The 16406-nt window shown below is 38.7% G+C and overlaps 1 protein-coding gene across 1 annotated transcript in view; it reads right to left on the reverse strand.

Annotated features, from left to right (window-relative positions):
- Window positions 1–16285, reverse strand: part of DMGDH (dimethylglycine dehydrogenase) — a 51360-nt gene extending 35075 nt beyond the window's left edge. Inside the window, exons 1-5 of the mRNA XM_075138467.1 lie at window positions 16164–16285; window positions 14203–14368; window positions 6570–6668; window positions 5143–5307; window positions 4488–4692 (exon numbers count right to left, since the gene is read on the reverse strand). Of these exons, the coding sequence (XP_074994568.1) occupies window positions 4488–4692; window positions 5143–5307; window positions 6570–6668; window positions 14203–14368; window positions 16164–16285 (757 nt within the window). The remainder of the gene's footprint in view (window positions 1–4487; window positions 4693–5142; window positions 5308–6569; window positions 6669–14202; window positions 14369–16163) is intronic.
- Window positions 16286–16406: the final 121 nt, after the last annotated feature.

Here is a 16406-nt window from a genome sequence, read left to right on the forward strand (position 1 = left end):
AGTTTTTAAAAATGCAAAGTTTCTAAGGAAAACGTTTTCTGTGGTGACTCACTTGACAATTGCTGACAGCCAGATAAAGCAAGGGAGCAGAAAATCCAGGATCATGATAGAAAGATCTCTTCAATTAAAAGCCCCTGCCCAGTAAATACTAAAAACCAGTATCTGTTGTTCTGCATTTATCATGTGTAAGAGTTTTGTTTCCTAATGGCATCCTCACCACTTGGAGGAGACTTGCTGACAGAACACTTGTTAAGTCAGATAAATTAGCTCAGGGAAGATCATGCCATAGTCATACAGTGATTCAAAATATCCTTTAAGGCTACTGAAACCTGATTTATGCTCCCTTATACAAAAAAACAACCAAAAAAATTCTAATCAACTTGAATTTCTAGCACATCTGCAAGGGTTTCCTCCAGTACACATGACAAACACAAATGTGAATCTAAGTAGAGGCTAACAATCTTTAGGGAACTTATTTTGATTTGGGCATTTCCATGTCATCTACAAAGAAAACTTAAGGTAAGGTCAGCTAATGATCCATAAAGGAGAAAGAAAGGTGAAGGAGCAGAAAATTCCATCTCTAGTGTCATGCACTGTTTTCCTGCCAAAATTGCTTGGACTTAAAGAGATATTTGGAAAAGAAATAATGCTCTGGGACTGTGCTTCTAATAAATTCACTATTTTGCTTACTCATTAAAACATAATGAGTGGGAAAACACAGAGAGCAGGCATATTCAAGCTCCTCAAAGAAAATAAAAATGGTAGACTTAATTTTAGGTCTTTGAAACTTAACTTTGTTTCTTTCAAAACAATATTAAATTTCTTAAGTTTGCAGAAGTACATTACAAACACATCTGATTTTAAATTGCTTTTGAATTAAAGGCAAATAGTTTAGGTTTGCTCAAAATCAGATTTTAAATTGTACTTCTAAAAAAAGTCACACTTATGATAAGTGCTTATTTAATTCCTTAGAATAGCAACAGCTGACATTTACTAAATGAAAAATATTACAGTTTCTTTATTTAAAGTTTTTGAACCATGTGCAAAAGCTATTACAAACTCAAAAATGGCAAAAGGGAGAATATGTTCTCGGAAACAAAATTCCAATTGGAAGCAGATGTCAAGTCCTATCACACATAGTAGAGATAAACAAAGGCATAAATTATATCTCTAGGACATTTGTAAAGATTAAATTGTAGAGATCGCAAACATCTGATGCTGAAATATTTAGTGGTAGTTGTACTTAGCATCTCTGTTGCACTATGTAATCTGACTATCTCTTGTCTTTAAAAAACTCTTCCATCACTTCGTATGTATAAATGGTTGTATATACAGTCTGTACACGTCTGCAAATGTGTGCTTATATACACACGCACATACTGTATATATAAACTAAATTCACTGTTTCTGCAGACTTTAATCAAACATTCCATTATAAATAGGCTGCAAATCACTTCAGCAGGCTCAATACCAATTAGTTCATGTCAGGGATTATTTAATAGGCATCTGCTTTCTTCCAAAATGGAAATCTCACATAAGGAACAACTAAAGATCGGTTGAAACTAGTTTGTTCCAGTTCCACAGCAGATGTCAGTTGGGGGGTGAGGGGGGAGAAAGAATATAGAGAGCCTTGATATATTTTTCTCTGCTCGTATTGCAACATGAGCTTAAAGTATGAGCTCTGAATTACACCCGTCATGATCTGTAGTGGAATGAGGCAAGGCTGAGAAGAAGAATGAATGTTAGCTGAGATAACATTTATAAGAGATATGTGTTATACAGTATTGATTTCACATCCTTAGCCAGAATGTTAAGCAATATGTGCTTCAAATGTTCATTTTGGCTGAACAGTTAACTATACAAGAGAATTAACTAAATATATCCTTGGCTTAATAACTTATTAAACAAAAAAAAAAAAAGACTACGAAAATTTCACAAGGGTACATTCTAATTTTTGCAAATAAACTTTGAAAAGCATTTACTAGAAAACTCTGCCTAATGTCAACTTGATACGTAAGCTAAAAAAAGATAACTACACCACAAAAATATAATGAAATTACTACATCTGTGATACTTCATCCCTACGATGCAGAGCCAATGGTTAGGAATAATGAGTGCCTAGAAGTTTGTGGCCTAAATAAGAAGTCTGATTGCCAAAAGAGCTGTCTTTCCATTCCATAATCTTGGACCATTCCCAGACCAATATATCCATACTGTGTAACAAATGACATAAGGATCCTATTAGTAAGAGAGCTTGTGATTTTGTAACTGAATGCTGTTCCATAATTCATGCCTGAAAGCCATGAACTGACAGCCCAAAGGCAATCAAATATTGATGCCTCTCATCTTCTAAGTGCTTGACTTTGCAGTCTAAATATAATTCTTTCAATTTGGTTTCCCTGTTTCTGTGGTTCCTTGCTTTCTAAAAAGCATATGAACTCTTCTAGTCCTCTTTCTCTCCAAAATGTCATTATGTGGCACTGTATGAACATCATGACAGTTCATGAGCATGCTTAGAACCTCAAGGTGAACTTTTCCAGATCCCTGCTATTTTAGCTAGGCTTATAGCAATAGCAGGTGATGACCTATGTATGGGAAGCATATGATGAGAAAGCCCACTTTTCAATGGGTTTCCCAGTTAGTCTTTACTGAAAGCCTGGAATGATCTAACAAGGGGCTGTCCACATCCCAGACACTGTCTACATCCCACTAAAGCTCATCCTCTCAGACTTCTGCCCTTTTGTTCCATTCCCTCCAAATTTCCCTCTTTTCCAATCTTCTCTCTTCCCCATCCCTGCTTGTCCCATACCTGCTCTTCCTTTCTGCTCAGTCTCATACTCTGCTCTTACTCCAGTCCTTACATCCTTCTTCAGCTATTTTGTCTCCGTGTGCAAGTCAGACTCCCTCATTTGTCATATCCGGTCCCACCCGCCTTCTCTTCCTTCCAATGTAATCCCACCTACATCTCCCTTGCTACTCCAGAGTCTTTCATGCTCAGACAGCTCAGGTAGCCTCAGTTTTCCAGTCTCAGTTTCACACACAACCAATCCTCAAGTATCCTTCCTAATCTTTTTGTCCGAAAAGCTCCAGCTCCAGTTCCCGTAATGAAACATGTCAGATCCTTTTCCTCTATCCCTCTCTATGGTGTCATCCTCACTGTTGCCATCCCCACAGTCCCTCCCAGTTTGAGCTTCCTTATTCTGCAAGTCCTCTAGCAGATAAGGGTTCCACTTGCTGCCAGTGCTCAAACCACCTCCAGGAACCTTTCCCAAGCATTTCACTCTCCCAGTCTATTTCCCTTCCAGTACAACTCACTCATAATTCCAATTGTCAGCCATGGTTATTCTACCCACCAGCAAGAAGAGTCCCTGTCTCACTTCTTCATTTCATCTGCTTTGCACTAGAAATAGATGCTTTTTTTCTTTTCCACTGCACGGATGTAAAAAAGAATTATAAAGACATATCCTTGCTCCCAGTTCACTTGTCCCATCTGAGCAAGAAGAGAAAGTCCTCCTGAGCCATCACAGCTTCCTACTGAAGTCTGATTATTCACTGAGATCGGATGCAGATATGATTCAGTTTGAGACAGACAGAGTCTGCAAAAATGGTAAATATTCAGCATGTTTTCAAACTTCCACTAGGAAGTAGAAAGCACGCTTCACGTAGGAGGTGCCAACAGTTTCACCAATAATATATTCTTCTATAACTTGTATAAAGCATCATAAAAATGTGAAGTTTAGATTGAATATAGGTTTTTAGGCCTATCAACTTGTTTAGGAAAACAAACACAAATCCAAAGGACTCTTACCCAAAAGCTCTTTGAAGCAGAAACATCAGTTTGGCTTCTTTAACACAATAAGGAATAAAAATTCCATATGTAAATACAAGCTCCTTTGAGTTAGGAAATTTTTATTACATGAAAAAATGTATTGTTAAGCCAAGTGCATGTTTAAAATACTACTCAAAGGGCAACAAAAATCTTCTGTTTCAAGGATATGTGGATAGAGCTAAATCTTAGAGATAGTATTGAAATAGGCAGGGTTATCTTACCTGATGCAAATCTCCAGTCTCTTTGAAAAAACAGTGAACACATTTCTACTTCATTTATACATCCCTTTTCCCTTCCTAAGTAGCTCTCATAAGATTTTAGAGGACAACAGGCATAGACAGTAGCCTGTCTCTTCTACACACCTTACTGTAGAGCAGTAAAGGTCTCTTCTGCTGCTAAAATCTAACAAGACAGTCTGACTAGTAACTGCTGGAGACAAACCAGAAAGAAATATTATTAATGCCTAGTCAAGGAAAATTAACGTAAGAGCTAAATTTTCACAATACTTTGAAGTAATATGCGCAAAGTATGTTTTACCACAAACAAAGTGAATAGTCAAAAACATATATTACTTATCCCTGTAAACCACACAATTCAGTACGGACGCTCCGTGTCAGCTAGTTTGTAAATCTGAAGAGTATACAAATGCTTATGTTACCTGCAGTATTCACAATTCTCCTTGCTCGAATCATTCCAAGTGGAGTTTCAACTTCCCATGTCCCATCTGATCGGGAGTTAAGATTAGTCACTTGGACAGGGTAATTTAATTCGGCACCGTATTTTCTGGCTCCTGCAGCCAAGGCCATAGTGAGAGAGTAGGGATCAATATGACCATCTCCAGGGTTATACAGGCCAGCTAAAACCTGAGTGGAGGTAAAATCCCACAAAATGAAAGAAATTAAAACTCATCAAATTTAACTAATTTTTTAAAAACCACTTTATTTTTTGAATGTAGTAAACCTTAAGAAGTCAAATCAAAACAAATTTTCGAAATATAGAATAATATCAGGCCTTCAGCTAGCCAACTTAAGAATGGTGCAAGGAAAAAAATTGCTCAGTTGTCCCATGCAATCAAAGGCTGCAATGCTTTGGTATTATAATATTATATATATTATAATTGATAGTATGCATACTGGCGTACAGTATGCACTAAAATGCATGTGAGTCTGATTTTAGTTTATAATGTATCTTTTTTTCACTGAAAAACAAGAATTTATTGTACAATTTGTATAAACAGACCTTATGTCTACATATCTGATAAACCAATATTTAATTGCAATGGAAGTTATTTTTCATGAAATTAGGTTCTTTACCGTATCCATGTTCAATAAGGGAAATAGCTCTTGTACTTTCTCAGGCGTGATTAGGTACTGCTCTGTTGGGTGCCAACCAGCACGAGTCATTTGGTATTTGAATTCATCCACCCTAGTGGGGGTTGAAGCAATTCTGATGCTGCCAGGCTGATGAAACCCCACAGCCTAAAATAAAGAGCAAAAGTGAATTACTGAAAGAACCTTTACTTATCTCCACAAATGCCTGTTCTTATACTACGGGAAGTCTACAGGAATTTTGCCATTAACAACACTGAAAAGAGACTCAAATAAGTTAGGTGCCCTTGAAGGAACAGGACTTAGATGTAAACTCCTACAGAAAATAAAATTCAAAAAAAAGTTATCAAATTAATTTCTTAGGTTAATATATACTATCGTCAAAACAGTTGTAAAAAGCTTTTATTGAATGTTATGATATTTTTATTACGATTTGCTAAATATTTGAATTTATGCACTCATACAGTATCTTTCAAAAATAGAATCAGATACACCTCAAAAATAAATATATAATAGTTTATATTAAAGTCTATCACCTGCATAATTTTCTGTTGAGATGCTGCAGAACAAATTTAACTGCCTAAGCATCTTTATTGACACAATGAATAACCACTTGCCTTTTTTTGTCTGTAGAAATCCTTACATAGCTGGACACTGAATGCTTACTTTCTGGTATACACCATTTACTTCACCTTTTCTGTGTTACCTCACAGGACATTAATATGGCTGAATAAGTCTTTTAGTAGAACTCACAACTATAATCTGCTGTAGTATCTTATCTAGCTGAGCAGTAGAATGAAGAAAAAAGCATTTTATTACAATTACCAAGTTTGTAGACGAGTACAGTGAGGATCATGAAATTTCTGCTGCTGTCTGAAGCAAGCATGAGTTTTGTAAATGAAATTTATATGGCTGAATGATGCCAGATAAAAAAGACAATCCCTGTGTTTCTCTGCATACCCGTTCCTTAAGTCACTAAATAAAAACACATCTCTGAAAGACATGGGAAGAATTGCAGCAATCTTCTCAAGTACAGACAGCATCATATCATATGAATTTTTAAGTAGACGTGTTTAAAGCAGGAATGTATCATGATCAATCCGTTCATTCCAGATCTTTGATGCTATTTTAACTATATACCAAGCTAAAGTTGCAGACTCTCAATCTGCTGAGCTTTTGAGATGTTTGATGAAAACCGTTTTCTTAAACTTTAGAGGGACCTGGGAAACATCTAAAATATTTAGTGACTAAGCACCGGACTATATGCAAGCAGGAGAATATATTTCAATAAAATGGGAGCTTTATGATAGTCATGAACACATAATCAAAGTGTCAACTCCAAACTTTTTTGTAAGACTCTTCATAAGGTTAACATTGATCTGAATTAGTAATTAAAAGGTTAAGGAGATTACCTGTCCAGTCTCTTCTTCCAGCTTTTCATAGAGTTTGATGCTGTAAGAATGGATTTTCTTCAGGTTTATTCCAGGATGAAAATAAGTAGTTAAACCAGCCTCAAATAAGAAATAGGAACAACAACATAAAGATATGATTAGAAATGCAGTGTTTTCTTTCCCTCCTTCCAACTGTCATTCAAAAAGAAACTGTCAAGATACTGTAAAGAAAAGCAACACATGGATAGAGCCAACTGCTACAAAAATAAAAATAAAATCCTTTCCCTACTTATGGCATTCTTTTTCTCTGCACACATGTTTTTCCACCTGTCTTGTCTGATCAACTTTGTCAACCCACAATACTGTTGCAGTTGTTCTCTCCTATGGTTTCCTTTCTTCCTTAAATTATTCAGTAGTCAGTTTCAAATCTTCTGGAAGAGACACACAACTCCGTTCCTGATCAACTAAATCAACGGATTGTCCTACTAAATGTCCTGTAGTAAGATCTTTTCCTTCTTGCAAATGGAGATGGGAGAGAAACCAAACTGTCACAAAGACCAGATCTTAACAGAAGTTATTATTTTCCTGGGGTGTGAACAGCGGGGCTGTGGAAGTCAATATTCTTCTATTCTCAACAGTTGTCTCATGGGGCAGTTGAAGAGCAACTGCTGCATTTCAGAAGTAGCTTAAGAAATTGCTATATGTATTTTGCACATCATTTTACTAGGTCTGACTTTAGGAAGCTGTCAAGCCCTCTTGGGTTCATGCAAAGGTAAAATCAAGAAGTTACTACAGCCTCTTCTGTATCTAAGGAAACTGGCCACACGCCTACAAGAGACAGCTGCATCAATCTAATGACATTCGTAACTGCAGACATTTAGCACTTAAAAAAAGCAGAGTTAAAGTGTTACTGAAGTTAAGCATATGTCTTTGTATCTCTTGAATTTGACTAATCTCACTAAAGCCCTTCTTCCAAGTGAGGCAACAGAAATGCAAAATTACCTTAGGTTTTCAAGCTAAGTAACTACATTGATTTAAATACTTTATATATATACATAGTGCATATTTTGCTAACTAGAGCTTATTCATAGATGAAGGTTGCTTCAATTAAGTGAGCCAGACACCAGAGTCCACCTTTGAGTTCACTGCCATTCTGAGAAAAAAAAACAGAGGAAATCTAAAGGTAAAAGTAGCACATATAGTAGAGTTTTGATAGTTTCCTTCTAAGTTGCCTACTATGCACATACATTAACTATTCTTGATTTTAGCCTGTCAACTCTGTTCTGTGCTACATATTGTAAGGCTTTAACTTTTAAAGCTAGTGGAATAACTGTATACATATGAATAACAAAAGCAAGATTTAGTGGTCTTTAAAGATATATTTTAATTCAAATTAATTTAATTATGCTAAGAACCTCCTAAATGTTACACTTCTCTATAATTAACATTGACATATATTGCATGAATTAGATGACACATCCTCATTTTTTGAAACCATGGCCTCTTCTGACCCATCTTTCTTGGTGCAGCTTCACATTTAAGACCTGATCTTTTTCTTCAGAAACAATTAGCTTCAAATTGCTTTTAGCAAATGGCTTACACTCAGGTACCATGTCCCTCAAAAAACATAAATCATATTCACTGCCTGAGATGACAGGTACTCAGTATCTTCAGAGCAAGAGTATGACAAGTGTCTGGCATTACTGAATATATGTCTTTATGCTAGCCATGGTGTTAAAAGCTTTTCCCTTCATCACCTTTCTTTGTGATGATTTTCTCTTTCTGATACCTTGAAGTTTATATATGGTATCATAGTGTACTACGAGTGAAATGCCAAAATCAACCCATGGAAAAATGTGCAAAATTAATCATCTACCAGTATTGTATTTTTCAGCTGCACCTGTATTTTGTTCATAAATTTGGCTCTAGTTCCCAAAGTATGTTTGGTATTGTTCATTACCTCAACAATCTGAGTTTAAAAAGTGATCACACAGACCTGTAGGAAGAAGAAAAATCTACTAAGGGCCACATTAAGCACAAAGCAGCATGCCGAATTCAGGAGGTCCCTGGGCTAGATTAATGATCTGGAAAAATACTACTTGTCCTTTTCTTCTGGTGATCATATCAGATCACCATCATACTGGACACTGCTGGAAACTACATATTTGACTAAATGCGTTTTTGATCTCATTTGATACGTGCGGTTTTACTTGTTGTGAACACATTTATTTTAATTACCTCAGACTAAAACCCCGGGCTGTTTCACTGCAGAATTTGTAATTAAAATTTGCTTGTTTCTTAAAAAATAAGTCCAAAACAAGGGCCTTTTTTCTGTGTATACAGAATAAAGAAATAAATTAGGCATTGAAATGTTTACATTTACAATAACCTACGATAATTAATTTACTTGTACCTGCAAATTGTGTCACCTTATATTATTTTTACTGTCTTCTTTTATTTTTGTAAACATTTTCTGGTCTTTTGTTATTTTTCCAAATGTAGTAATATATTTTCTGGATGTAGGGAAATTGTCAGTCACTGTCAGTAAAGTAATTTTGAATCAAATGAACCACAAATCACTTGCAAGTTAGCTATAAACCCATATACATTCAAGAGCATTTAATTGCAGGAATTAACTCAAAACTTCTCTCCCTGACCTTTTTAAGTGAATAAAAGAATTTTAAACATATTTGATGCCTTTTGGCTTCATATAACATATGTTTCTGATTTCAGGAGTGCAATTGGGAGACAACTATAACCTGACTGGACTATATAAAAATCAAGATCTTAGAATCATAAAACAATGATAATAAAATGAACAGATTGAATGGGACCTCAGGAGGTCTCTATCCAACCTCACACTCAAAGCAGGGTCAGCTATGAGATCAGTCCAGGTTGCCCAAGATTTTCTCCAGCCTGGTATTGAAAATGTCCAAGGACAGAGACTGCACTTCTTCTCTGGCCAAGTACAGGACTTTGCATTTGTCCTTGTTGATAAAGTTCCTGTCATTGCATCCCTCCAGCCTGTATAGGTCCCTCAGCACGGCAGCCATGGACCTGAGTGCATTGACTGATCCCCCCAATTTGGTGTTAACTGCAAACTTGACAAGCATGTACTTGGTCACCTACTCCACATCATTGATAAAGAGGTTAAACAGGATGGGTCCCAGGACAATCGACGCTCCACTTGTTTCCAGCCTTTGGGTAGAGAATGACCAATTAATCACTACCCTTGGAGCCCAAATATCCAAACAGTCTTTTAACTATCTAGTTGTCCACCCATACAGAACATAACACCTTTGGTTGAATACATTAATATCATGGGAGACAGTGTCTAAAGTCTTGCTAAAATCCAGGTGACACCAACTGCTCTCTCCTTGTCTACAGATTCAGTCATTTTATCATAGAAGGCAATCAGGTTTGGTCAGACATGATTTATGCTTGGCAAATCTATGCCAACTGTTCCCAATCACCTTTTTTCTCCTTTATGGGCCCAGCAATATGATCTGAGACTCGCTCCATGATTTTCTCATGAACCAAAGTATGGCAAGCTGACCTTTAGCTCCCTTGCTCGTCCCTTTGGCTTTTTTTAAAGATGCATACATATGCCCTTCTCCAAATGTTGGGCACCTCCCCTGATCTCCACAGTCTTTCAAAGGCGGCGATACATCCCCAGCCTTGCAATGCCATCAGCAGCATTCTTGCATTCAGCCCATCTGGTCCAATATATGTGCATGAGTCAAGTTCTCCCAGTAATCCTTGTCATGACCCTCATCCACTGGTGGTAGTTCCTCTTCTCCTTGAACCCTGCTCACAGCACAGAGGTCTGAGAAATCTTGTCAGTGAAAACTCAGGCAAAGAAGGCAATGAGTACTTCAGCCTTATCAGTGTACACTGTGACTAAATTACCCACCTCATTCAGCAACGGTCCCACATTTTCCTTGTTCAGCCTTTTACTACTAATGCAGCAGTAGAAGCTCTTCTTGTTGCCTTTAATGTTCCTTACAAGTCTTAACTCTAGTTGAGCTTCGGCGTTCCTAACATCCCCTTTACATGCCCAGGCAATTTTTCTAAATTACCCCTTCATAGCCTTCTCCTGCTTCCACCTGCTATATACCACGGTTTTTCTCCTGAACTCAGTCACGAGCTCCCTGCCTGGTCCAGCCGGCCTCCCAATACATGTTTCTTGTATTTGAAAGAGATTTGCTCTAGGTTTTGCTCTATTTTTCTAAAACAGAGATTCTGTTACTGTAGGTGAACATGATCTGGGAAAATAATTTTAAGAATGGCCACTTTGCTATGAGAATTGACACAGCAATTTTAAGGCATTTTTATAGTTGAAGTTTTTCTTTGCTGAAATGTTCATGTATCAGTTTTGTTCTATTCCAGTCTGTTTCAGATTTTATACTAACTCCATTTATTAAATTAGCATTCTGGAGGAAAATGGCATTAACACTGTTATCATCCATACTCTCTCTTCTTGCAAGTTTGAACAAGTTGTTACAAGTTTTTATTTGTCTTGTGCTGTGCTTTATTAACTATCAGCAGCAAAATCAATTGCATGTTGCAGAAAAGAGTATCACATAACAGAATGATATGTTAAACATTTTCTTAGAAAACACCTTTTAAAAAAGTAATAATACAAAAAACTTATTTGCTGAGTGAGTTATATATTCCTTGTTCACTCCCTAGGGCTTCAGTGAGATTGCAAAAGATCTGACCTGCAGAACAGTACAACTTCAAGAGTTCTTAAAGCCCAAGTCCTGGCCTAATTTACACACACATAATAATGACTACTTTGTCATGATTAGATAGGTATAAAAATGAGCAGCACTTGCTCTATTATTTGTATCTTCTTATTATTGATAATATAAATATGTGCACACTTTCTGTGCTGTTTTAATTTAAATGAAATGAAAGCCAGCCAAATTTATCTCAGACCTGAGAAGTGGAAGAAAGTTTTGGCAGCAACACTAGGAGGAATATGATCTACATGAAATGATCCTGAGCTCTGGCAGGACCTAATGGACTGTTGAAGAGGGAATCTGAATCAGACTTTCAACATTTGGGGCTGCAGGCAATATACTATGTGCCATTTCACATGCTAACTATATGTGTAATTTTCATCTGTATGTAGTATTGTATCACTGTGAGGAAACCACTGATAAATGGACGGTCCATAGCATAACAAAGAACTCACAGCCACAGTTTTGATATTTCTCATCATCTGAAACAACATCAACTTTTTAATCTCCAGACACAGCAGCCTAATACAGAGACAGTATACATGTAGTTTACCTACTAGTTATCCATTTTTAACCTGTTCCATAACTTGGTGTCTTGCTGTGTTAATCACATCAAATTCTGTCGCAGCAGGTGCCACAAAGCAGCCCTCTCAACAGCCCAGTGCAGGCATTTTCTGTGCTGCGCTCCAGGTCTTTCCCTACTTTTGAAACAGTTCCTCATTCAGTGCTCCATCGCTGTATTCACCAAGAAGTGGGGGCAAAAATACTGAAGGAGAGGTTGCTTTTACATAGTTATGAGTAATAAGCTAGAAGTGAGCGAGTATAACAATAAGAACAAAGGAAACATTTAGTAACAACCTCCCACTAGTGATTTTGGTTTCTTCTTCAATGAGGGGATTTTTATTTTTTTTTACACACTTACTGTTCTGTATATGCATTGGATAAACAGAATTCAGTCTGTGCCTCACTCATATACTTAAGCCACAGTATTTCTTTGAGCATTTCATGATTACGATTCAACACACAAGATGCATGATCTGACACTATACGTGGTGTTGCTCTGTTAACTGAACTGCATCACCTGTGGTATCATTCTTTCTAAAAGAGACGTAATTACTGAATTTTGTTTTTCCTAACTTCATACAGTGTGTTTTCTTTTGCTTTTTTTGTTGAAAAGCAAGTAAAATGAAATATAAACCTACTCATACATTTCAGGCAGTGATTTTTTTTAATTAATTCTTTACTATTGTTCCCTCCTAAGGCCCTATACAAACAAAACATCTGCACTAAGATGAAGTATTTCAAACTTCAGACTTCCACCCCTGTGAGAAGTATGAGAATACAAATCAAATATAATCCGAGTCATGCTCCTCAATTTGTTCCTGAAAGGCACTCAAATACTATAGTTGTAAGTATTATATAAATGCTCTATTGTATTAATAGAGTAGTTCTTGAGACAACAAACTGTTGGGTTTTTACTCCCTTACACACAGAGATAACATTCTCCCAGTTTCAGCTGAGCGTAGCTGGAAATGAATGGAAAAAGCATCTATTATTGTGGCAACCTTTATTTCATTTTGTTACACTACCTACTCCAGACATTGACATAGAAAATATGTAATTACGTACATACATGTTGTGCACCAGCATGTCCATGTGATTAGCATTATTACAGGAGGTGTCCCCACCCTGTCATTATTACATGTATGTCTTTGAATACTGTGTTCAGTTTGGGGCCCCTCACTACAAGAAGGACATGGAGGTGCTGGAGCGTGTCCAGAGGAGGGCAACGAAGCTGGTGAAGGGCCTGGAGCACAAGTCTTATGAGGAGCGGCTGAGGGAACTGGGGTTGTTTAGTCTGGAGAAGAAGAGGCTGAGGGGAGACCTCATCGCGCTCTACAACTACCTGAAAGGAGGTTGTAGTGAGGTGGGTGTTGGTCTCTTCTCCCAAGTAACTGGCGATAGGACGAGAGGAAATGGCCTCAAGTTGCACCAAGGGAGGTTTAGATTGGACATTAGGAGAAATTTCGTTACTGAAAGAGTGGTCAGGCCTTGGAACAGGCTACCCAGGGAAGTGGTTGAGTCACCATCCCTGGAAGTATTTAAAAGACATGTAGATGAGGCGCTTAGGGACATGGTTTAGTGGGCATGGTGGTGTTGGGTGGACAGGTGGACTCGATGATCTTAGAGGTCTTTTCCAACCTTAGTGATTCTATGATTCTGATTCTTAATTCTTTTCTTAGAGTACAGACAAACATTAAGCCTTAAAAAAACCCACAGTGTACAGTTGTTGGCTTTGATCCTCCAAGGTTTTGTGTAATGTCAGCACTGGCAGGAAAGAATGCTCTTGTCTCTAACAAGATTCGGTTTCTGGGACAGTGATATTCTTTGAGAACTGGACACTGATGTTGCTCCTTGAATAGTTCTTTTCAAAGATGGCACATATATAAAAAATAATTACACATAAAATAATGCCAAATTTCACATTTCTGGTTTATGCATGACAGTGCAACCACTTCCAATGATAAAGTCAGCAGTATAAATTAGATTACCGTTGAAATAAAAACTTGAATTTAAAGTCTAAGTTAAACTAAAGTTTAAAGTCTAAATCTTTGGCAGTTAACTGCCAAAAATGTATAATAATACTAACAGTTACCTTCCAGTAATTTCAAAATACAGTATTTGTCCCAATTTTTACAAATGAGAAAAGTGTACTATGGATAGGTGAACCAACTTTTCAAAACTCATACAGCAAATCTATAAAGTACTCAGTGCTAAAGTTTGTATCTATAAAATAACTAAGATAGTTAATCTCTGGAAAGCTAGGGAATATAAAGGTAATGAAACTTCTACCACCGTCAGATATACAAACTGCTTTTAATCTGAGAGATTAACAAAACATTTCTTACTGCATGCCAAGTAGATCCTGCAGTGAGCTCAGATTTTTCTAGCAGAACAACATCCTTCAAGCCAGCCTTAGCCAAGTGATAGGCTAGACTCACACCAACGCAACCACCTCCGATGATCACTGTATCTGCTTTATCTTTCCCCAAGGAAGGAGACTGGGTTTCTTTCCTGGGAAAAAAAAATCACTGACAGTTACAAAAAGACAATTGCACTTCTGTCCACCTCTTGTTTACAGCTCCAATCACAATATAACTTGGTGCCTGCTTGGGAGTCTAAATGACACACCTGATTTAAAACCTAACCTGATCATGTTACCTTCTTTCAAAGTAAATGCTCTTAAAGGGTCATACACATAAACAGTAGTAATGCAAAAAGCAAAGCAAGTTTGCCTCCACTCACAATTTTAAATCTTTGTTATTTGTCCAATATACCCTTACATGCAGGCCCTGTTTTTCAATGAGAAACTGCACCCCCGAAATGAGTGTCAGAATCTGACTTTTCAAAAGTGCTATAGTATACCCAATACAAAGAGAAAGTCTTTAAAAAACGTCTACTAAGTAAAGCTCCTTAATAAATTTCTAAAGCCAATCTCAGCAGACTACATCACTGTTTGTGTTCATGAACAATGCAACTTAAGGTTTATTTTCATGTTCTGTCTATTTTGACACCTTCTACTTTGCTGAAGTTTCTAGAATGAAAACATTCTAGAAACAGGTTTTTATCAATGGCTCCCACCTGCTACTACACCACGCTGCATTTTCACAGCCACTTTAAGCCAGCACAAACCAGAACTGCTGCGATAGGCAGCCCCGTTCTCCTCCATCTCATCTGATCCTCCTCTTTACTGCCCAATCCACAGAGAGCGAAGCAGCAAGCCAGACCAGGAAATCTATCCAAATTTAAAAAAGCCTTTTTTTTCCAAGACCGAGACAAGGTAGGACCTACAGTAGCAGTACAGACTACTGTGAAACCACAGTATCTCTCCCTTCAGGACAGTTAATCAATACTCAATTTTATCTGTCCCCCTCCTTGTACATGTGCTTTTGCAGCTTCTGTGGCAAAAGGCTTTCTAATGTGTAACTAGTCTTCCACTCATGCTCCACTCAGAAACCAAAGCTACTAGTTGTATGTATTATGAGTGAAGATCTTATAAAATAATATGGCATTTTAAGCACAAATGCAGGAGGAATATGCACCATGCATTATGTGGCAATGAATGAAAAGTAAAATAAATGGGAGCACTGGACACCACAGGTTTTCTGTGTTTGGTGCACCACACACTTGCACGTGTTCTTTTTTGAGATTACAGATTAATTTTTGCAAGTTAACAGTAAGCTGTTTAACAGCCAGATGTGAGATACTTACTAGCTCCTCCTGCATTTTAAGGCACATGGTAATCAAGGTCAAGCATGGAGGCTTTTCTCATGCTTCTTTCATGCCATGAATTTGAGACTTCCTCACCTGACTTTCAGCTCTTTTCAAACCGTTTCTTTCAAACCCAGGAGGCTGGTAAGAATCCGGGGGGTACCTTCCCTGTGAACTACACAGTTCACACAGATGTTTGCTCATGCCAGTTAAACCAGGCCATCGATATGGCCCAGGAGGCAAGAGGAGGGATCTCTCTATACCCGGTCAGCGACTCACCCCGGGCTGGGTCTGGTCTTTGAGGCAGAAATGCGAGGCGCAGGGGCAAGAGGCACCTCCTGCCCGAAGGCAGAGGCCTTGGCAGCCCGGTGACCCCGACCCTGGTGGAGCATTGCTGGGCGGCAGAAAGAGCCGTTCCCCTTACCACCTTCCCCTCGCAGCCCCCGCCGGGCAGCTTTACCCTCGGGGGCCGCGCCTTGAGGCGGCGCGGAGGCCGCGCTTACAGCCGCGACCGTTAGCGGCTCCTTTGCCCGCGCCTCCCCACCGCCCCCCGCCCGCCTGGCACAGCCCGGCCCGGCCCGGCCCGGCCCGCACTCACCGCCCCTGCGCGCCTGCACCGCCGCCGAGGGGCCGCAGGGCAGCCGCGGCGAGGGGGTCGGGCCGGCCGCCGCGGCGGAAGGGCCGCAGCCGCCGCAGGGCTCCCCGCAGCACCGCGCTCATCCCGCACACAGCGCGCCGGCAGCAGGGATGGAGAGCGCTGGTTCCGCGCCTCTCCCGACGGCGTCCTGTCCCGTCCCTGCTCCCGCCGAGGCCAGCCCTCACGGAGGAGGGTGCCGGCCCG

Source organism: Calonectris borealis, chromosome Z (genome assembly GCF_964195595.1).
Source record: "Calonectris borealis chromosome Z, bCalBor7.hap1.2, whole genome shotgun sequence".
In the NCBI taxonomy this organism is placed as follows: Eukaryota; Metazoa; Chordata; class Aves; order Procellariiformes; family Procellariidae; genus Calonectris; species Calonectris borealis.